General features: G+C 41.1%; 1 protein-coding gene and 1 long non-coding RNA gene across 2 annotated transcripts; both read right to left on the bottom strand.

Annotated features, from left to right (window-relative positions):
* Nucleotides 1–4,645: 4,645 nt before the first annotated feature.
* On the bottom strand, nucleotides 4,646–10,756 carry LOC118371423 (intermediate filament protein ON3-like). The gene is made up of 9 exons (XM_035756842.2): nucleotides 10,407–10,756; nucleotides 8,119–8,327; nucleotides 7,863–7,923; nucleotides 7,401–7,496; nucleotides 7,133–7,297; nucleotides 6,894–7,019; nucleotides 6,123–6,343; nucleotides 5,928–5,971; nucleotides 4,646–5,688 (listed from the first exon to the last, which is right to left on the bottom strand). Exons 1-9 carry the CDS (start codon nucleotides 10,668–10,670, stop codon nucleotides 5,591–5,593), a joined length of 1,284 nt encoding a protein of 427 aa, XP_035612735.1. The 5' UTR covers nucleotides 10,671–10,756; the 3' UTR covers nucleotides 4,646–5,590.
* A 9,180-nt stretch (nucleotides 10,757–19,936) lies between these two features.
* Nucleotides 19,937–24,432, bottom strand: LOC118371425 (uncharacterized). The gene is made up of 3 exons (XR_004823000.2): nucleotides 24,003–24,432; nucleotides 20,690–20,960; nucleotides 19,937–20,581 (listed from the first exon to the last, which is right to left on the bottom strand). It is a non-coding gene; the product is annotated as an uncharacterized LOC118371425 (long non-coding RNA).
* Between the last annotated feature and the right edge of the window lie 142 nt (nucleotides 24,433–24,574).

The following is a 24,574-nucleotide window of genomic DNA, read 5'->3' as shown; positions in this document are numbered from 1 at the left end:
ACCGCGAGAAACTCACAATTCCCCACATCATAGTTCCTCTCCGTGGCATTGAGGCGATGGCAGAAGAAGGCGCAGGGGTGTAACTTGATGTCCGGGGCAGAACGCTGGGACAGGACAGCCCCAACTCGAACTTCCGAAGCATCGGCCTCCACCACGAACTGGCAGGACAGGTCAGAATGAACCAAGATGGGAGCTGTGGTGAAACAGTGTTTGAGATCCTGGAATGCCGATCAGCAGCTGGGAACCATGTGAACAGAACCTAACCCCAGATAAAGTGCCGATAAAAGTTGGTGAATCCCAGGAAACGTTGCAGCTGCACCATGGACGTAGGCTGGGGCCAATGCGTTCTGTGAGCTTGTGTGGGTTACCACTTCGCGGCTGAGCCGTTGTTGCTCCTAGACGTTTCCTCTTCACAATAACAGTACTTACAGTTGACCGGGGCAGCTCTAACAGGGCAGAAATTTGAAGAACTGACTTGTTGAAAGGTGAAATCCTATGACGGTGCCACATTGAAAGTCACTGAGCTTTTCAGTAAGGCCATTCTACTGTCAATGTTTGTCTGTGGAGATTGCATGGCTGTGTGTGCGTGATGTTATACACCTGTCAGGAAAGGGTGTGGCTGAAATATCCACTAATTTGAAGGGGTGTCCACATACTTTTGTATATATAGTGTACAATCACAGCCATTTACACACAAAGTAACATTTAGGTTGAGTCATCACATACCACAACGAGACAGATAAGTGTATGATTCAGAAAAACAGTAGGGTGTTAGCAACAATTCATCTAAGATAAAATATTTCTGCACTTCCTGAAAACAACATTCCATTCATCAAGAGGTGGAAGGAAGGAGACTGCTAAAGTGGGCGGGGTTAATCTGTCAAGCACCGTCAATAATTATCAGCATCTCGCCCAGTAAAGGCTTTTTGCTCTTCATATCAAATAGCTTCGTTAGGTAGGGTCCAGTCGTCTTGTGTCTAGACTCTAGTTTTTCCTGAAGAAGACGTGACCTGATGCAGAAAAACTCCAGACACTAGTTCTAGCCTATAACTAAGACCCTGAGTGTATCTGTTTTGGTCAGCCTGATGCTGGCATGACTGCCTATTATTCTCTTTTCTACATAACAGATGTATGTTGTGGGGTGGAAGGTAGCCTAGTGGTTAGAGCGTAGGGGCAGTAACCGAAAGGTTGCTGGATCAAATCCCCGAGCTGACAAGGTAAAAATCTGTTGTTCTTTCCTTGAACAAGGCAATTAACCCACTGTTCCCCAGTAGGCTGTCATTGTAAATAAGAATTTGTTCTTTACTGACTTGCCTAGTTTAAAATTATTATTATTATTATTATTCACAAGATGTTGCTATCTGAATGTGCTGTTATTTGCATCAAGTGAATAAGCCCAAGTCATTGATATCTGAATGTGCTGTTATATAAGCCCACTCTCACCTGCCCCATGACCACAATTTATTTTGGTTATACCTACAAACCCAGTTGATGTCTTTCACTTATTGTTCCAAATTATACACAAGAAAACTATTATGAAAACATAAACCTATTTTGTTTTGTTCTCTCTTTCTCTCTCTTCTCACTCTCTCTCTCATTGTCTGGTTTCAGGTCTGCTGAGTGTGAAAATGTGTATTTGTATTTATTATGGATCCCTATTAGCTACTGCCATTTCAATACATTCACAGATTTCACAACACACTGTGTACCCTACTCCACCACTACCACGTTTACAGTACAAAATCCATGTGTACATGTGTGTATAGTGTGTATGTTATCGTGTGTGTGTGTGTGTGTCTGTGCCTATGTTTGTGTTGCTTCACAGTCCCCGCTGTTCCATAAAGTGTATTTTTATCTGTTTTTTTTTTAATCTAACTTTACTGCTTGCATCAGTTACTTGATGTGGAATAGAGTTTCATGTAGTCCTGGTTCTATTTAGTACTCTGCGCCTCCCATAATCTGTTCTGGACTTGAGGACTGTGAAGAGACCTCTTGTGGCATGTCTTGTGGGGTATGCATGGGTGTCCGAGTTGTGCGCCAGTAGTTGAAACAGGCAGCTTGTTGCATTCAACATGTCGATACCTCTCATAAAAACAAGTAGTGATGAAGTAAATCTCTCCTCCACTTTGAGCCAGGAGAGATCGACATGCATATTATTAATATTAGCTCTATGTGTACATCCAAACGGCCAGCAGTGCTGCCCTGTTCTGAGCCAATTGCAATTTTCCCTTTTTGTGGCACCTGACCACACGATTGAACAGTAGTCCAGGTGCAACAAAACTAGGGCCTGTAGGACCTGCCTTGTTGATACTGCTGTAAAGAAGGTAGAGTAGCACTTTATTAGGGACATACTTCTCCCCATTTTAGCTACTGTTGTATCATATGTTTTGACCATGACAGTTTACAATTCAGGGTTACTCCAAGCAGTTTAGTCACCTCAACTTGCTCAATTTACACATTATTTATTACAATATTTAATTGAGGTTTAGGGATTAGTGAATTATTTGTCCTAAATACAATGCTTTGAGATGTAGAAATATTTAGGACTAACTTATTCCTTGTGACCCACTCTGAAGCAAACTGCAACTCTTTGTTAAGTGTTTAAGTCACTTTAGTAGCTGACATGTATAGTGTTGAGTCATCTGCATACACAGCTTTACTCAACACTTTACTCAAAGCTTTACTCAAAGCCAGTGGCATGTCATTAGTAAAAATTTAAATAGTAATGGGCCCTGGGGAATTCCTGATTCTACCTACTTATGTTGGAGAGGCTTCCAATAAGAACACCCTCTGTGTCCTGTTAGACAGGTAACTCTTTATCCACAATATAGCAGGGGGTGTAAAGCCATAACACATAATTTTTTCCACCAGCAGACTATGATCGATAATGTCAACAGCCCCCACAATCTATTTATCACAAAATTCTCTCAGCCAATCATCAGTCATTTGTTTAAGTGTGTGCTTGTTGAATCTCCTTCCATATAAGCTTGCTGAAAGTTTGTTGTCAATTTGTTTACTTTAAAATAGCATTGTATCTGGTCAAACACCATCTTTTCCAAAAGTTTACTAAGGGTTGGTAACATGCTGATTGGTCGTCTATTTGAGCCTGTAAAGGGGGCTTTACTATTCTTAGGTAGCGGAATGACTTTTGTTCCCCTTCAAGCCTGGGGGCACAAGCTTTCTAGTAGGTTTACTTACATTGATAATATGGCAAATAGGAGTGGCAATATCGTCCTCTATTATCCTCAGAAATATTCCATCCAAGGCTTGTCATTATTGACAGACAATATTTTTTTCACCTCTTCCACACTCAAAATTCAAAATTACAATGCTTGTCTTTCATCATTTGAAATGCTTCAAACTGTTTGCTCCTCATTACACACCACAGACCAACAAATATTATTTACATCAACATACAATACATTTTGTAATGATTCCTATGACCTCTTATACACTATATTAGGCCCAGCCTTTGGAACTTTGGTTTTCCTAGATATGGCTACTATATTGTGATAACTACATCCGATGGTTCTGGATACTGCTTTCAAGCTAATTTCTGCAGCATTAGTGAAGATGTGATCAATACATGTTGATGATTCATTCATGTGCTGTTTGTAACTACCCTGGCAGGTTGACTGATAACCTGAACCAGATTGCAGGCACTGGTTACAGTTTGAAGTTTTTTATTGAGTTGGCAGCTTGATGAAAGCCAGTCAATATTTAAATCAAAATGAAAATATACATCTGTTGATATCACATACATTGTCAAGCATTTCTCACATTATCCAGATACTGACTGTTAACACTTGGTCTATAGCAGCTTCCCCCCAGAATGGGCTTTAGGTGAGGCAGATGAACCTGTAGCCATATTACTTCAAGAGTATTTAACATCAGATCCTCTCTAATCTTTACAGGAATGTGGTTCTGAATATAAACAACACCTTGATCTTTTCTGTACATTTTATAACCTTGTTTTGCTACCTCTGTGTCAAAGGTACTATCTAAGTGAGTTTCAGAGATATGAGAGTATGAGTGTCATCTGTTTCTAGCAAATTATTGATTTCATCAACCTTGTTTCTTAAACTACATATGTTAATGTGGGCCATTTTGAGCACTTTTCTGGGATGCTTACTTATTGCTTTACTGGACGCTTAGCAGAAGTAGATATGCTCATGTTATTTATGTTAGTGCAGGATGAGCTGCACACAGTGGACTTCCTCCCAGGGCACACCGGCTCAGTGTTAATAGTATAGATCTGGTTCATAGGTACATGAGTAATGCATACAACAGCTGTATGATCAGCAGATGACAGTTAGAGGGACATAAATTAGGTTACTTACATTGTGTCTACCAACACCCCTGGTGTAATATACATTTTCTGAAGCATTATGACAACTCTGTCACAATGGTAGGGATTAACTGAGCTGGGCCTGGGTCATCTCAACGCAGCCTTATAATGCTGTGAAAGGATCCAGGAACGTAAATGATTTGGGTGGATCACTTCCTTATAGGAAGGTATTGTCATGATAACCATCACACAACATCTGGTACTTTGTGGAGGTTGGAATGAAGAGAATGTAGAAAATGCGGATGTGTAGTCTAGTCAATAATCTGTCAGAAGTGAAAAATGAGTCAAACGATTGCATGTGGTCCCCATTATGAGTCTATTTGTGTCTGAACATCTTGGTACATGATATTGCATCATTAAACCATTTTAATAGAAGTAAAGAAAACAATTCTAGGCTAATCTAAGCTCAATGCAGTTTATAGTAGAGCATAACAAATAAAGTGGTTCTGTGAGGTCTGGTTGACAGATCATTTCTCTGATGTAGCATGATGAAGTATATGTAAGGGATAATCAACGAGGGGCTCTATGCGTTCTATGGAAAACAATTAACGACACGTTGTGTTCCACTACATGCCAGCAGAATGGAACTGACCTCACACAGAGTTGCATTAGTGTCCAGAAAACGAAAAGAGCCCAGCGTTGATTATCCATTTTATACCATGACTATAATTTAACATAATTGCCGATAGAAATTAGTTAATTTGCCGGTAGGAATGTTTTCAACATCCACTGAAGAAGCTAGCAAGTTCACTAGATAGCTACAATAGTTGCCATGATAGCTAAACTTGCAAGTCTGTTTGGTTAACTAAATCACCAGTCCTATCTTCGAATTCAATGGCAATGATGTTTTCAATTCGACTTTGCTTTCAAGAGCAGCTCAAACATAGAACATGTAAGAATCAACTATAGCCATTGAATTCTACCGTGGAAATACACCATGCGTTATAGGAAAACAGTGCACGTTCTAGAATGCCCTTCGAGCCAATCAAAAACAAGTATTCAACAATGCCATCGTATAAAGTAACAGTAACACTTTACTTGATGCAAATTCTTGGGTGATATTGTCTTATAAATATTCATAGTATGGTAAATATCACAGCCAATGGGCTCTAGTCTCATAATGCTCTCTGCATCAATAGGCTGCTATGAATATATTATGAGTGCTACGGATTGTTATGGAAACTGTAGCCCCTTCTGAAAATGACCTCCGAGTCATGTTGCATCTCAGCAACATTTTGTTTTTCAGTGGTACGATCTGGAGGAGTCAGTGGTTTCCACCATTTTGATGAAGACAGCAGAAGATCGGGTGGGCTGCTGGTAGCTGGTCTCTGGCATGGTGTCTGGGGGGAAAAGAGGAGGATGCAGGTTGTTATTACAAAGGCTCATGTCACCATCAAGATTCCCTTATCCCTCTTCCTGCCAATCACCACACCTGTTTTCGATCCCTAAATCCTATCAATAGTATAAGCCTTCGTAAAACAAGGTTCGAAGGTAAAGGAATGTGAGAGGAGAATAATGTTAACTTTAGAGATAATAATTCTGTCAGGAGCGTCTAGTAGATTAGGGTGATAGAACTTACAAGGCTTTGTGGTAGAAATGTTGGTGATTGATTGTTGTCCAAATCTGTGGACGGAAGAGGAAGAGAGAATAAGAAAACATCATACAGCTATACACACATAATTTTCTCTGCATCATGGATTTCGGGAATCTGTCTATGCAGAGGAGCTGGTCATAGTGGAACTTTGAGTCCCTCAGAGTTTCATAATCTCCTTACTTGGTCTCCTCGCCCTCCAGCAGTTTCCTGTAGGTGGAAATCTCGATGTCCAAGGCCAGCTTGACGTTCATTAGGTCCTGGTACTCCCTGATCTGGCAGGCCATGTCCTGCTTGGCTCTCTGCATAGCTACCTCCAGGTCCTTGATTAGAGCCCTGGCATCCTTTACGACAATCTCCCCATGTTCCTCCGTCTGGGTTATCTGTCTCTCCAGGTTGGCCTTCTAAAGGGTTAAGGGGGAAAATGTATCAGAAGAAATTTGAAACAGAAAAAATAAGCGTGGTTTTCTCCACACTGTTATCATGGGTCATTTTTACAGTTATTAGGTTTTCATTATAGCCCAGAAATACATTATTGTATGCATAACGTAGGCCTATGTAGTTCAGGTATGCATAAACACTGTCATCATCTGTCCTCCATTTGTGTAGGTGTAATTATTCCCAGTGAGCGGAGACATGTGCAGCCATCGGCATACGTCTTGATTGCTCCATTCTAAAATGTGTCTTTGTTCTCCCAGACAAAGATATATTGGTATTTTAGTCTGAGAGTGTAACATTGTTTTTGCGATCAACAATGCCACATTGGTGCTGTGCCAAATCGTAGATAATGAGAAGTTGGCCAAAGCAGAAATCAGTCTGGCACCAAGTTTGGACATACAGTACTCCTCAATTATAAGGTGGTGTTCTATCAAGTCTGACACTATATTCTATGATTAAAACAGTCTTCAATTATAGAATTCTTCATTACTCCTTCCAGTCAGGTGCGATGCTCACCTGTCCCTTGACAGCCAGGATCTCGTTCTGCTGGCGGCTGATGAGTCGGTTCAGCTCGGCGATCTCAGCCTTGGTGTTGCGCAGCTCCTCTGCAGCCTGGCCAGCTTGGCCGGCCAAACTTTCAACCTGATGTGGGCAGAGACGACAGGTTTATTTTACGAATTATTGTTTAACCTGCTGTACTGCTCCGTTAGGCATGAACCCTTAAGATTGACTCATTCTCTAACCCCTGACCTCACCTTGGTCTTGTACCAGCTCTCGGCCTGCTCCCGACTGCGAGCAGCGATGTCTTCGTACTGGGCCTTGACGTCAGCTATGATCTGGTTCATGTCCAGGCCCCGGGAGTTGTCCATCTGAACCACCACAGAGGTGTCCTTCACGTCAGACTGCAGCTCACCCAGCTCCTGTCATGAAAGAAACAATGTCATTTCTGTCATCTCTATGGTATTGGCATCTTTGACTATAGGGGCATCAAAAATATATATGTGTGATTTAGCACTGCCTTACCTGATCATACAAGACCTTCAAGAAGTTTACCTCCTCTTCCAGCCCAGCCAACCTGTCCTCCAGAGCCACCTTGGACAGGTAACCAGCGTCCACATCCTACAGGACATCAGAAGACAGTCAACAGCTGTGACACTGAGAAACATTCCCACCCGATGCGGCCTCACATAACACGTCATAGACCCTTTTTTCCTGTTTATATGGGGATGTTTGCATTACTGACTCTTGTTTACATAGCTAGTTGTAGCTACATCTTTCACAACATTGAAAATACTCAAGCTTTACTGAACATAAAAGGCACATTTGTAATACACCTTTGATGATTTGCCTATTTTCACTAACTATTATTAATCTTCCACCCACGGCAGATTAGTAAGATTAGATCAGAATGGGACTCTGGCTATACTTTATCTATACAATACATTTGTGAGACTATTCTTCACTGAATGTTATTCAGTTGCATACCTTTTTCAGCAGGACAAAGTCATGATCTGCTGTGTTCCTCTTGCTGATCTCATCTTCATACCTGGAACAGGCCAAAGCAATAGAATAGGGTTAGGGTCTCTATAACAGGGGAGACCAACTCTGGCCCCGAAGAGCTGCATTATGCAGGCGCTTGTCAAAGTTCAACATGCATGTCTTGCATGACAACAAACATGACAGAGGAGTTGGCTAACGCACAAACAGATCTCCAAACAGACTATCGTCACTGTGTCTTTACTTTGATTTTAAGTCTTCCACATTATGGTGCATGTTCCTGTTCTCCATATCCAACCGGTCCTTGTCATTGTTGATCTGGTCCAGCTGTCTCTGCAGGTTTTTGATGCAGGTCTGGAACATGGGTTCCATGTTGGAGGGGCCAGTTGTCTGGTCCTGCATCAGCCTCCACTTGGTCTCCAGCATCTTGTTCTGCTGCTCCAAGTGTTGCACCTGTGACACACACATTAATAATTGATTTGTTATTATAGATGTTTGGACTCCTCAGTCCACACGTCATGTTTGGCACACACGCAGGCACGTACACACACACACACACGCACACACAAACGTTGAAACAGTGCCCAGAGGGAGAGGTGCTTCTAGGGTTAAACACTCCAAGAGGAGGAAACAATGTCTTCAGCCTGTTATTGACTATACAAGATTGGTTCTCTAATTATGTACAGTCGTGGCCAAAAGTTGAGAATGACACAAATATTAATTTCCACAAAGTTCGCTGCTTCAGTGTCTTTAGATATTTTTGTCAGATGTTACTATGGAATATTGAAGTATAATTACAAGCATTTCATTACATGTCAAAGGCTTTTGACAATTACATGAAGTTCATGCAAAGAGTCAATATTTGCAGTGTTGACCCTTCTTTTTCAAGACCTCTGCAATCCGCCCTGGCATGCTGTCAATTAACTTCTGAGCCACATCCTGACTGATGGCAGCCCATAATCAATGCTTGCAGTTTGTCAGAATTTGTGGGTTTGTTTGTCCACCTGCCTCTTGAGGATTGACCACAAGTTCTCAATGGGATTAAGGTCTGGGGAGTTTCCTGGCCATGGACCCAAAATATCAATGTTTTGTTCCCCGAGCCACTTAGTTATAACTTTTGCCTTATGGCAAGGTGCTCCATCATGCTGGAAAAGGCATTGTTCTTCACCAAACTGTTCCTGGATGGTTGGGAGAAGTTGATCTCAGAGGATGTGTTGGTACCATTCTTTATTCATTGTTGTGTTCTTAGGCAAAATTGTGAGTGAGCCCACTCCCTTGGCTGAGAAGCGACCCCACATATGAATGGTCTCAGGATGCTTTACTGTTGGCATGAAGCAGGACTGATGGTAGCGTCCTGAAGCCTTCTTCACAACAATTGAACCGCTCTCCTTGAAGTTCTTGATGATCCAATAAATGGTTGATTTAGGTGCAATCTTACTGGCAGCAATATCCTTGCCTGTGAAGCCCCTTTTGTGCCAAGCAATGATGACAGCATGTGTTCCTTGCGGGTAACCATGTTTGACAGAGGAAGAACAATGATTACAAGCACCACCTCCTTGTGAAGCTTCCAGTCTGTTATTCGAACCCAATCCGCATGACAGAATGATCTCCAGCCTGTCCTCGTCAATACTCACACCTGTGTTAACGAGAGAATCACTGACATGATGTCAGCTGGTTCTTTTGTGGCAGGGCTGAAATGCAGTGGAAATGTTTTTGGGTGATTCAGTTCATTTGCATGGCAAAGAGGGACTTTGCAATTAATTGCAATTCATCTGATCACTCTTCATAACATTCTGGAGTATATGCAAATTGCCATCATACAAACTGAGGCAGCAGACTTTGTGAAAATTAATATTTGTGTGTTTCGTTCATCATATTGATGAGACCAAGGGGCAGCGTGATAAGCATACATTCTTCTTTTAATGAAGGAAAAACATTAAACAAATGACCACGAAGCTATATACCACGAGTGCTGACAGACAACTACACATAGACAATAACCCACAAAACCAAAATGGGAAATGGCAACCTAAATTAGAATCCACAATCAAAGACAACGATAAACAGCTGCCTCTGATTGGGAACCAATAACCCTAACCCCACCATAGACCTACATTTACCTAGACATACCAAAACCCCATAGGTATACAAAAACCCTAGACAAGTAAAAACACACATACCACCCTCGTCACACCCTGACCTAACCAAAATAATAAAGAAAACAAAGATAACTAAGTTCAGGGCGTGCGTGACATTGTGTCATTCTCAAAACTTTTGGTCATGACTGTAGATTGGAGTGTCATTACCATCATCACAACCATATTCCTCTTATTATTATTATTAAGAATGCCGTTATTAAGAAGATGTGATGCAATCCACCTCACTCATTTTTAATGCTTTTCATGCATTTTCTGGATTTACCACAATAACTCCGACTTTTACTATTTTTTCCAGTATTTTTCACTTGAGTTGAACATTCACACAAACAAAAGACAAAAAACAGCAAGTGGCAAAAAACGATTTATACGGTACCTTATCAATAAAAGTGGCAAAGCGGTTGTTGAGACCCTTGATCTGGTTCATCTCATGGGTGCGGACAGCCTGGATTTTGGGGTCGATATCCAGGTTGATGGGTGCCAGCAGGCTCTGGTTGATGGTCACGGCCGTGATGGAGCCTCCCATGTAGAGGCCGCTGCTGCTGGTCCTGGGGCCATTTCTGGAGCCCAAGGACATGCTGCTGAAGTCTCTCATGTAATTAGGGCTTGTCCCAGTGCGATTCTTTGTCCTTATGCTCATGGTTCCGTTGTGTGAATGTATTACAGCTGGGATGGTTGCAGACTGAGGCTGGAGTTGCTGAGGTGTGTTACCGTTAACAAATTCATCCCCTTATATAGAAGGGCCAGGGTAGGGCCAGTGTAGCCTGTGTCTGTGTGTGGGTGTATGTATGTGTGGGCGAGAAAGAGGTGGTGAAGGTATGTCACTTCTCAATGTGGAAGAACCAGTCAGATGCATACTGTACATACCTATTTTAAGCCCCTTCACCCTCTGTTACAGACATGGTGTACCTGGATACCTGTTCTCCTGACGTGCTTTATGGAACCAAGACTTGTGGTTTTACCTCTACCACATGAACACTCAAAGGTCAAAAAACACCTTAGAGGGAATGTGATGTGCTGTATCAGCCAGCCTTTAAGACTTTGTTTTTTTAATAACAAGACTTTACACTGGCCTTTATATTTAACTTAATAATTCTCTTTAACTACTGGTGCCATCTAAGAGGTAACGATGTATGTCTTTTATGTTCTCCAAGTCAGCTTGTCCAGTTATGAGAGTGTGACAGTTAGCCAGCATCTCACCTCTTTGGGTTCTTTATTCCTTTATTTATAAATTAAAATCATTGATTGACCAGAAAGTTCATCCCCTGGTGTTGCAGGTCTTAAACAGCCATATATGACAGTAATTGAAGGACTGTAAATGGTGTTGGTATAAAATTGTGACCCTAGAGGTCAGCATACAAATAAAGAAGTAACAATAGGAATGGTACATTGCCAGACAGCTTTGTTGTGAGTAGAACTTCAAATCCAAACCATATCCCAAAATTGGTAAAAAAGGATAACTGACCTTAAATGTGTTCACATGTGTTTCTCCAAAAGATTAGAAACGTGACATGTAAATATTTATAGCCAAAACAAGACTTTGCATATCAAAACTTGGACCACAGCACAAAACATTCAGGTAAATCTGGTCAATCATGTCACGGGATTCTTCCTGGGAAGGAGAGGCAGACCAAAATGCAGCGTGGTTATTTTTGTACATCTTTAATAAAGATGAAAATAGAACAATCTACAAAACAAGACACATGAAAAAACAAAAACAGCCCTATCTGGTGCAACAAACACAAAGACAGGAACAATCACCCACAAAACAGGCTACCTAAATATGGCTCCCAATCAGAGACAATGACTAACACCTGCCTCTGATTGAGAACCATATCAGGCCCAAACACAGAAACAGACAAACAAGACATCCAACAAAGAATGCCCACTCAGATCACACCCTGACCAAACAAAACATAGAACATACAAAGCAAACTATGGTCAGGGTGTGACAAATCAAATGCTATCGAGAACCTTGAAGGGTACTTGGGCTGTCCCTTTTTGGTTCCAGGTAGAAACCTTTTGGGTTCAATATAGAACCATTTCCACAGAAGGATCTACATGGAACTCAGAATGGTTCACCTGGAAATCAAAAAGGGTTCTCCTATGGGGACAGCCGAAGAACCATTTCGGAACCCTTTTTTCTAAGAGTGTACATAAGACCTACAAAACGACACATTTTGAATCAACATTGGCTGCTTGTGACACATACGGTGCTCTCTATAGTTGACAAATAGGCAGCTCTGAGGTAGGATATAAACAACTAACTGGTCTGTCAGCCTGCAGGCAGACACTTCTATTCACTGTCATTCAGCTGTGACTACAATGATGATTATCGGTTGGCCCTCCCCATCTAATGGGTGACGACACTGCACTGTCAGGTGGCTGCCAGGTGGTTGTCAGGTTTGCCCAGGTGTGAAGGCAGATTAATCAATCATCACAGTTCCACAGATAGAGTAACAGAGATATAACTGGATTGTCTACAACCAACCGTGTGGTTTGGTTTTGAGCACTGCTCTCATTTGATACTTGAACTGTAGCAGTATGAGACTGATCCTATCTCTATTATCTACACATCTCATACAGGTGTGTCGATGAGGATGTTTGCCATGTTATTTATATGTGTGTGTATAGGGGGATCTGCATGTGTGTGTGTGCGTGTGTGTTCGTGTGCGTGTGAGAGAGAGAGAGAGAGAGAGAGAGAGATATTGGATTGTGTGATTTTGCCCAATTAAAAATGACAAATACCTCTCACACAGGACATTTTTAATATTTTTTAAGTATTACAATATTTTAAATATATACATATATTTTAAAAATCAAATCAAATCAATTTATTTCTATAGCCCTTCGGACATCAGCTGATATCTCAAAGTGCTGTACAGAAACCCAGCCTAAAACCCCAAACAGCAAGCAATGCAGGTGTAGAAGCACGGTGGCTAGGAAAAACTCCCTAGAAAGGCCAAAACCTAGGAAGAAACCTAGAGAGGAACCAGGCTATGTGGGGTGGCCAGTCCTCTTCTGGCTGTGCCGGGCGGAGATTATAATAGAACATGGCCAAGATGTTCAAATGTTCATAAATGACCAGCATGGTCCAATAATAATAAGGCAGAACAGTTGAAACTGGAACAGCAGCACGGCCAGGTGGACTGGGGACAGCAAGGAGTCATCATGTCAGGTAGTCCTGAGGCATGGTCCTAGGGCTCAGGTCCTCCGAGAGAAAGAAAGAGAGAAAGAGAGAAAGAGAGAATTAGAGAGAGCACACTTAAATTCACACAGGACACCGAATAGGACAGGAGAAGTACTCCAGATATAACAAACTGACCCTAGCCCCCGACACATAAACTACTGCAGCATAAATACTTGAGGCTGAGACAGGAGGGGTCAGGAGACACGGGGGCCCCATCCGAGGACACCACCAGACAGGGCCAAACAGGAAGGATATAACCCCACCCACTTTGCTAAAGCACAGCCCCCCCACCAGGGATATCTTCAAACACCAACTTACCATCCTGAGACAAGGCCGAGTATAGCCCACAAAGATCTCTGCCACGGCACAACCCAAGGGGGGGGCGCCAACCCAGACAGGAAGATCACATCAGTGACTCAACCCACTCAGGTGACGCACCCCTCCCAGGGACGGTATGAAAGAGCCCCAGTAAGCCAGTGACTCAGCCCCTGTAATAGAGTTAGAGGCAGAGAATCCCAGTGGAAAGAGGGGAACCGGCCAGACAGAGACAGCAAGGGTGGTTCCTTGCTCCAGAGCCTTTCCGTTCACCTTCCCACTCCTGGGCCAGACTACACTCAATCATATGACCCACTGAAGAGATGAGTCTTCAGTAAAGACTTAAAGGTTGAGACCGAGTTTGCGTCTCTTACATGGGTAGGCAGACCATTCCATAAAAATGGAGCTCTATAGGAGAAAGCCCTGCCTCCAGCTGTTTACTTAGAAATTCTAGGGACAATTAGGAGGCCTGCGTCTTGTGTAGGTATGTACGGCAGGACTAAATCAGAGAGATAGGTAGGAGCAAGCCCATGTAATGCTTTGTAGGTTAGCAGTAAAACCTTGAAATCAGCCCTTGCCTTGACAGGAAGCCAGTGTAGGGAGGCCAGTGTTGTCTGTTCACACTGCTATGCTTTATCTTGGCCAGGTCGCAGTTGCAAATGAGAACTTGTTCTCAACTAGCCTACCTGGTTAAATAAAAGTGAGAAAAAAAAAGACAAAAATAAATAAATGAATCAGTTACAGTTAACTCACTAATGTGTTGTAAATATATGCCTTGTATATGTTTAACACTTGGGTTCTCTCTCTGTCTGAGGGGTTATGAAGGTTGCATCCTTTAACATCAGGAGATTTGGACTGGATAACGTTACTGATCCAGATGCCCAACACCTGTGAAGTTAAACATTTGTTTATGCATTCATACCTGACAGGGTTCTGTAAATGGAGAAAATATCAAACACAATATTTAATTTTTTGACAACAAAAAATATTTCTAGAACCATTTCAATGAATCTGTTGGCAGTATTCTTACTATAAGAAGACATTAGTCGTCATTTGGAGTTAGTATTATAAGGCTCAACCGCAGTAGTGGAATAAGCCACAGCTCAAGGAGTGGCTTTCTTATAACACATGTTTAGTTACAATCGTTACAATACCATAATGTGTTTTATCTTGGCTGACAGCTAAGGTACTCATGACTACAGAAGAAAACAAGATAATTTCACATGATAGCTGCTTGAAAGGCTGTAAGTCACCAAACCATAAAGGGAGATCCCCACACCCACTAAATACCTACAGGGTTCACACTAGCTGGGCCTATAAGTCTCTGTTTTGTAGATTGTGTCTCGTTATGACATTATAGTGGTTCTGGAGGTGGTGGATGTAAGGGGGGCATCCGCTATCTGCTTCCCGAGAGAGTTACACTGGTGACATTGCTGTTAATCAGGTTTATATTCAACCTCACCTTTCCTATTGAGTTGAATATATGATGGCACATAACATTAAAAGAACAACTCACTTTCTCTGTAACTCAATCATTTTGAGTTGCTTTAATCCCCTCAGCCTCCATGTATACTGTACCACAGAGTCAACACAACAGATCACTACGCCCTGAAACTCAGCATCCGCTTGGGAACGACTAGACATAAGGAACAGTTCCTGTTACTTTACAGGCAATGATTATAAAAAAAATTATAACCAATACTAGTTTTGTCGTAATGTCATATGATTCACGGCAAAATTATGACTGAAAATGTAACATAACTTTTTCACATATTGTAAGGGATGATCTGGCTGACTGCTACTAGTTTGAAGACAACCAAGTCGATGATATGGATGCTTTCTTCAGAGAGCCATATTTTCTGCACTTTAGGCCTCGCAGTACAGGTTGGTCACACTTTTAACCTGTTGTTGAGACATTCACAACATTATATATACAGTAAAATAATAAACTCAGGTTGATTTATCAATGGGGATTCACCATTTTATCATGATTGGCCTGCATGTTCACCTCAGGTAGTTTGTTTTTTCGATTCCATGTTTCATCACTGTTACACTGAATGATGTTGAAAAGAAGTCTATGCACACCAAGGTACTACCATGTTCTTTAGGCATGTATAAAATTATTTGAATAGAAGTTCCCAGAATCTGGCGGAATTATTTGATAAACCATAAACCATACTGCATTTGTAGTGCTGAAGGACCTGGCTATGATCCCTGTCCACAACAAGCCTAATGATTCAGAGAGAGAGCTGGATGAGCTCTTTGAGGTCTTCCTGGCTGTGTGGGACAAATGGAAGACTGAGGTAAGTCTGGGGGCACAGCTCAAATCCCATCCAATTCCCTATGTAGACTACTACTTTTGACCGTGGCCACAGGATTCTTTAAATGTACAGTTGAAGTTGGAAGTTTACATACACCTTAGCCAAATACATTTAAACTCAGTTTTTCACAATTCCTGACATGTAATCCTCATAAAAATTCCCTGTCTAAGGGCAGTTAGGATCACCACTTTATTTTAAGAATGTGAAATGTCAGAATAATAGTAGAGATAATTATGTATTACAGTTTTTATTCCCAGTGATTCAGAAGTTTACATACACTCAATTAGTATTTGGTAGCATTGCCTTTAAATTGTTTAACTTGGGTCAAAAGTTTTGCGTAGCCTTCCACAAGCTTCCCACAATAAGTTGGGGGAATGTTGGCCCATTCCTCCTGACAGAGCTGGTGTAACTGAGTCAGGTTTGTAGGCCTCCTTGCTTGCACAAGGTTTTCAGTTCTGCCCACAAATTTTATATGGGATTGAGGTCCGTGCTTTGTGATGGCCACTCCAATACCTTGACTTTGTTGTCCTTAAGTCATTTTGCCACAACTTTGGAAGTATGCTTGGGGTCATTGTCCATTTGGAAGACCCATTTGTGACCAAGCTTTAACTTCCTGACTGATGTCTTGAGATGTTTCTTCAATATATCCACGTAATTTTCCTACCTCATGATGCCATCTATTTTGTGAAGTGCACCAGTCCCTCCTGCAGCAAAGCACCCCCACAACATGATGCTGCCACCCCCGTGCTTCACAGTTGGGAGGTGTTCTTTTGCTTGCAATCATCCCCCTTTTCCTCCAAACATAACAATGGTCATTATGGCCAAACAGTTCTATATTTGTTTCATCAGACCAGAGGACATTTCTCCAAAAATTATGATCTTCGTCCCCATAACCTCCAAACGAGCTTCAATGCCATACAACACTCCTTCTTTGGCCTCCAACTGCTCTTAAACGCTAGTAAAACCAAATGCATGCTTTTCAACCGATCGCTGCCTGCACCCGCACGCCCGACTAGCATCACCACCCTGGATGGTTCCGACCTTGAATATGTGGACATCTATAAGTACCTAGGTGTCTGGCTCGACTGCAAACTCTCCTTCCAGACTCATATCAAACATCTCCAATCGAAAATCAAATCAAGAATTGGCTTTCTATTCCGCAACAAAGCCTCCTTCACTCACGCCGCCAAGCTTACCCTAGTAAAACTGACTATCCTACCGATCCTCGACTTCGGCGATGTCATCTACAAAATGGCTTCCAACACTCTACTCAGCAAACTGGATGCAGTCTATCACAGTGCCATCCGTTTTGTCACCAAAGCACCGTCTACCACCCACCACTGCGACTTGTATGCTCTAGTCGGCTGGCCCTCGCTACATATTCGTTGCCAGACCCACTGGCTCCAGGTCATCTACAAGTCCATGCTAGGTAAAGCTCCGCCTTATCTCAGTTCACTGGTCACGATGGCAACACCCATCCGTAGCACGCGCTCCAGCAGGTGTATCTCACTGATCATCCCTAAAGCCAACACCTCATTTGGCCGCCTTTCGTTCCAGTACTCTGCTGCCTGTGACTGGAACGAATTGCAAAAATCGCTGAAGTTGGAGACTTTTCTCTCCCTCACCAACTTCAAACATCAGCTATCTGAGCAGCTAACCGATCGCTGCTGCTGTACATAGTCTATTGGTAAATAGCCCACCCATTTTCACCTACCTCATTCCCATACTGTTTTTATACTGTTTTATTTATTTACTTTTCTGCTCTTTTGCACACCAATATCTCTACCTGTACATAACCATCTGATCATTTATCACTCCAGTGCTAATCTGCAAAATTGTAATTATTCGCCTACCTCATGCCTTTTGCACACATTGTATATAGACTCCCCTTTTTTTCTACTGTGTTATTGACTTGTTAATTGTTTACTCCATGTGTAACTCTGTGTTGTCTGTTCACACTGCTATGCTTTATCTTGGCCAGGTCGCAGTTGCAAATGAGAACTTGTTCTCAACTAGCCTACCTGGTTAAATAAAGGTGAAATAAAATGTAAAAAATAAAAATAAATGTGCAGTTGCAAACTGTAGTCTGGGTTTTTTGTTGTGGTTTTGGAGCAGTGGCTTCTTCCTTGCTGAGCGGCCTTTCAGGTTATGTCAATATAGGATTAGTTTTACTGTGGATATAGATACTTTTGTACCTGTGTCCTCCAGCATCGTCACAAGGTCCTTGGCTGTTGTTCTGGGATTGACATGCACTTTTCGCACCAAAGTACGTTAGTCTCCAGGAGACAGAACGCGTCTCCTTCCTGAGCGGTATGATGGCTGTGTGGTCCTATGGTGTTTATACTTGAACCAGACTTCTGGAGGTCTACATTTTTTTCTGAGGTCTTGGCTGATTTCATTTGATTTTCCCATGATGTCAAGCAAAGAGGCACTGAGTTTGAAGGTAGGTCTTGAAATACGTACATCCACAGGTACACCTCCAATTGACTCAAAAGAAGTCAATTAGCCTATCAGAAGTTTCTAAAACCATGACATAATTTTCTGGAATTTTCCAAGCTGTTTTAAAGCACAGTCAACTTTGTGAATTGTAAACTTCTGACCCACTGGAATTGTGATACAGTGAATTTTAAATGAAATAATCTGTCTGTAAACAGTTATTTGAAAAATTACTTGTGTCATGTGTAACAGTATAATTTTAACAGCATCAATGTAACAGTATAACTTTACGTCTGTCCCCTCGCCCATACCCGGGCACGAACCAGGGACCCTCTGCACACATCGACAACAGTCACCCTCGAAGCATCGTTACCCATCGCTCCACAAAAGCCGCGGCCCTTGCAGTGCAAGGGGAATTACTACTTCAAGGTCTCAGAGCAAGTGACGTCACCGATTGAAACGCTATTTAGCGCACACCGCTAACTAAGCTAGCCGTTTCACATCCGTTACACATGCACAAAGTAGATGTCCGAACAAACTTGCCAAAACAATAGTTTGCAAGAAATTTGTGGAGTGGTTGAAAAACGAGTTTTAATGACTCCAACCTAAGTGTATGTAAACTTCCAACTTCAACTGTATGTTGTTGTCTTATGTCTCTCTTTATGTAGTGTTGTGGTTTCTCTCTTGCGGTGATGTGTGTTTTGTCCTATATTTTTATTTTATTTTTATTTTTTAATCCCAGCCCCTATCCCCGAAGAAGGTCTTTTGTCTTTTGGTAGGCCATCATTGCAAATATGAATTTGTTCTTAACTGTCTTGCCTAGTTGAATAAAGGTTAAATAAAAATAAAAAATTTAAAATATATTGTGTCATTTTGGAATCACCCAATACATGCTAATCTATTGTAGATACGAATATAATATGTTTCTAAACACTTCTACATTAATGTGGATGCCTCCATGATTACAGATAATCCTGGATGAACTGTGAATATTGATGAGTAAGAAAGTCACAGACTTACAAATATCATACCCCCAAGACATGCTAACCTCTCAACATTACAAAAACGGGCTGTTAAGCATTTTTGGGGGGGGTATGATATTTCTCACTCATCATTATTCACGATTCATTCAGGATTGTCCGTAATCATGGTAGCTTCCACATTAATGTAGAAGTTTAGAAACATATTATTTTCTTATTTACAGTAAAAGTGACTCCAAAATGACACAATACATTATTTACCATTAATTTATATTTTGCACAAAATAATCTGAAACACAACCTAAATAAAGAGCAAATGCATCCAACAAATGTGTAGTCACAAGCTTGAAGAAATCATTGCTTGCTATGAATATGGGACAAAACACTTAACTTTTTACTACTTTCATCCAGAGCGAAAATGTATGCACTCACTACTTATTGTAAGTCGATCTGGACATTGCTGCCTGCTAAATGGTAAATTATAGTATTCACATGAGGCAATACACTTAGATACCAACACATTTGACAGAATCTATCATTTCCATAATATCTATCCAATGTGTAATCTAAAGTGTGCTCAATGAAGACATCATCTACAATCATTCATGCAAAATATATTTTTATTTTATTTTTTATATATAATTGCAACATAGATGGACTGTCTAATCAAATGTAAGAAATTAAATAAATGAAAATAAAACATAACGTTTATCACGGATTCATTTGCATCAAGCCTGTCTTGAGCATTTGGCCAAATATTCTTATCCACATCACAGTGAATGTTCTCATTGTTCATGCACCGTGGGAAAAACCTTTCGGCATTGTGAATCTAAACTTGACATTAGTCTGCATTGATGTCGTCATATGCCTCATTCATGGCCAGAAGGAGGGCGGCACGTTCTCGGTGATGGCGATTTAACACCTTCCAACTCCAGAAGAGGAGTGTATGTGGGCAGGTATAGGATCATGAATCGGGGATGGGCCCAAAACCATGCCTGAAACACCTCTGCAAGGTGGAACCTGACATTGTCCCACACAATGACATAGGTGACCCCTTCACTTTGATAGGCCTGCTCAATTTAATTGAGAAACACATTGTGTAAAGCTTTGTATATAAATAATGCCTATGTCCTACCACACCATCTTCAGAAATAGCTGCGCACATGGAGATGTTCCCCCTACGTTGGACGGTCGCCCGTTGGCCGACGAGGTTCCGCCCACGGCGCCGAGTTTTGGCCAGGTTAAAGCCCGCTTCATCAACAAAGATATATTTGCGATGGTTCACAGCAGCATCAGGCACCATCACCCTCTAAAGATATATTTTGGTTAGTTATTTTTTACAGTATAGTTCCAATATGATATTGTGAAGTAGCATGTGCATCAAATAGTAACAGTAATACAGTAAATAGTGATGTACCTGAACATACTCGGCCCTCAGTTGTTTTACTCGGTTGTTGTTTCTCTCAAAAGATTGTGTTTTATAGATAACTGGTGACTTTTCAAAAGGTGGGCGATTGTTGGAAGGCTGATGAATGCCACATTGGCAAAGGTGTCATTGTTCTCCTCAATGACCTGCTTTATTTCAAACAGCCATATGTCATTCCTGACTCTCACCATTTCCACTGCCCACTCCTGCTGGTCGGTCAGCACACAGCTATATCTACCATCCATGGGGTCTTCTGTCAATTCTGAGGGTAGAACAGAGGACACTGTCAATATACAGTGGGGCAAAAAAGTATTTAGTCAGCCACCAATTGTGCAAGTTCTGCCACTTAAAAAGATGAGAGTGGCCTGTAATTTTCATCATAGGTACACTTCAACTATGACAGACAAAATGAGTAAAAAAATCCAGAAAATCTCATTGTAGGATTTTTCATGAATTTATTTGCAAATTATGGTGGAAAATAAGTAGTGAGAAAGTGAGAAGTGAGAAAAGTGATTAAGTCGTCAATTTAGCCAGTCTATAAAACCACAGAGTTTCTAAACCCAGATGCATATTTTTTTTTTTAAACCTTTATTTAACTAGGCAAGGCAGTTAAGAACAAACTCTTATTTTCAATTAGGCAGAACAAGAGATTTGTACCTTGTCAGCTCAGGATTTGAACTTGCAACCTTTCAGTTACTAACCTAACACTCTAATCACTAGGCTACCCTGCCGCGAGACTTCCAGGAATGCTTGCGAACCAGACTCGGCAAATCCACTGGGCAGACCAGGCCAGGGTTTGGGGTTTGAGAGGTCACCATTTGAGGGAATCACCTTTGTCAAGTCGGTGACCATCCTTGGAATTGTAACAGATGTGATTAAATTGAGTCCACAAAAGTGACTTACTGTATGGTAACTGATTCCATGTCAGCATCGCTTCAGACTGTAGTGTATTTATTTCATTCTCAACCTTTATTCTGCTTTTGTCAGTAATCAACAATATGAAAAGGATTAGACTATATGTACATTAGTTCACATAAGTTACTGGGTAAACAATATGAAAAGGATTAGACTATATGTACATCAGTTCACATAAGTTACTGGGTAAACAATATGAAAAGGATGAGACTATATGTACATCAGTTCACATAAGTTACCGGGTAAACAATATGAAAAGGATGAGACTATATGTACATCAGTTCACATAAGTTACCGGGTAAACAATATGAAAAGGATGAGACTATATGTACATCAGTTCACATAAGTTACTGGGTAAACAATATGAAAAGGATGAGACTATATGTACATCAGTTCACATAAGTTACTGGGTAAACAATATGAAAAGGATGAGACTATATGTACATTAGTTCACATAAGTTACTGGGTAAACAATATGAAAAGGATGAGACTATATGTACATCAGTTCACATAAGTTACTGGGTAAACAATATGAAAAGGATGAGACTATATGTACATCAGTTCACATAAGTTACCGGGTAAACAATATGCCAAGCAGTATAACGCACTTGGTATTGACCCCATGACTGGTGTCTGGGGTACTTTCTCATTAAGTGACAGTTTTCCGGATACAGAGTAAGCTTCTAAAATTTCCAGTGTAGAAATTCCCAAAAATAATGACCCATCACTAGATCACGGGCAGTGAGAGAAGAGAAAAATTCTTCCTTAGGGATGGATTGACATTTTCAGAACGGATACCTGGAGGAGAATGGAGGGTGATACTTTTTAAATTTCAGCCATGCGGAGGATTTAGCATTTTAAAATATAGTCCAGGGGAGGGTCATGTAATTTGTAATTGATGACATTTCAGTATTTCACAGTGTTTTTGAATTAGTTGCTTATTAAGCTATATATCGATGTGCATCTCTGATTCAGGCTGGGCGCGCAATATCAACTGCACCTATAGAGTATTTAGTGTGGTCTCAATCAAATCATCCATAGCCTATAGTCTATGAAATGCATGTTTGGAGAATCACAGAGCAAAGTTATATTTCTAAGACCGCTGCTGAGATGGTGTAAATACAACTGAGCTGCATAACACAATGCAATGGATATTCCAACCCTGAGTCCGGCCTGCTCTTCTCTTGCTGATCAAAAACGTTTTTGTATGCTGCCTAACCAATGGCTGTGCTGTGTAGGCATAAGGCAACAGTTTGGGAGGAGGGTAAAAGGCTTCTTTTTTTTTTTTATCTTGCGTGTGTACTAGCCTATAGCCGGAGGGTCAACTTTGATAGCTTGCTACTACTATAATTGATTTTTATTAAAAATAATATGTTTCTTGCCTATGATGTATTTATCAGAGTTATTGACCTCTCAATAAGCCAGATTCAAGTAACTTTCATTGTGGTGCTGAAACTTGAAGCAGCAGCTGCAGCACACTCAATCAGAAATTGACAGCTCATGGTGATGAAAGGCAAATTCAAGTAGGCATAATTAATTTAAAACGTTTTAATTTGAATTAGACTTTATGTTGGAGCCTATTTCTTCCTATTAAAGAAATAAGAGGCTAAAGGCTGCTATATCAATAGATGTGTCAGTCAATTTCTCCACCCACCATGCACTCTTTAATTAAACTGCCTACCTCAGTGTCAGTGAAGGCCTGTCAAGTTAAAACCAAGACTTGAATTAAGGGGTATGAGAAGGTATGCCATAGGCCTCGCTTTATTAAAGAAAATGGCAAACAGCACAGGCCTACCCCTTGTTAGCTTAAGGTTTTTAAGAAAATAAAACTGATCTGAAATATAAAGTGATCTATAACAGTGCTTTGGTCCTCGATGCATTATGCTAAAAAACAGCTGTAAAAAAAACTGGGAAAGATGTGACACTGATGCATATGGGAATATCATTGTTTAGTTTCCTTGAGATTCAAAGGCTGAGCTACAACCTCCTATTGCCCAGGAGACAAAAACTAGACTTTGCTTGGGAAGTAATCTAATTCTGTCACTATCCATTGATTAAGATATTCACTTTCTGTACAATAGAAGATGTATAAACCCAGACATATTTTATGGAAACACTTGTGACCTTATCTCGTTTTACACGTTATTACACCAACCTCGTGACAAACTCAAAAACAACTTTATATCGAAGGAGTGACTTTTATATTTATTGGCTTGCACATGCGCAGTTTGGCGAGACGACCGTTACACCCGATGGCGTGTTTCTGCGCATGAGGTTAGCTTGGCAACGTCGCCATGACATCGACTACAAGCATGATCGGAATATCTATTGGGGAAGCAGTTTCTGCCTGTCTTTGATAAAATGCTGTTTCGTGAGTGGAATAAGTTACCTTAACCAGAAGGCTCGTTCGAGGGGAGCACTTTTGTCAAGTCGGTGACGCCTTTCAAAGTGTGTTGCATTATGCTTAGAAACATTGTCCAATTTGCGACTACATGATCTTTACAAAAATCATGTGACCAAAGGTCATGCACTTTTTGATGAAGTCGCCTTACAGTCGCTGCACTTCTCACCAACTGCACCATGCAGCCATCACCTGCATTGTTGGGAGGCAGTATTTGCCAACTAATTAGTGGGTGTTTTTGTTTAACCCATGCTGACGTGGCCAAAGACGTGACAGAAACAGGAATCACCTTTGATGCAATTCTAAAGCTACAAACGAAAGTGATATTTGAGACCTCTCTAACCAATTCATTGCACACACATTATGTTTTCAGTTTGTGAGTGTGTGACATGGGGATATAGAAAAGTTTGAGACATTTATACAGAAAAACGTTTATAGGCAATTGCAGCTATGTTGATCTGAGCCTTATTGTTGGAAAACCATTACCATGTACAACTTTCGTACACCTCCCCGACTTCACTCGCCACATTGTATCTACAGTCGGCTTCATTAGGCTTACT

Source organism: Oncorhynchus keta, chromosome 27, assembly GCF_023373465.1.
Source record: "Oncorhynchus keta strain PuntledgeMale-10-30-2019 chromosome 27, Oket_V2, whole genome shotgun sequence".
NCBI classification, from domain to species: domain Eukaryota; kingdom Metazoa; phylum Chordata; class Actinopteri; order Salmoniformes; family Salmonidae; genus Oncorhynchus; species Oncorhynchus keta.
This window is presented reverse-complemented; position numbering and strand designations above follow the sequence as displayed.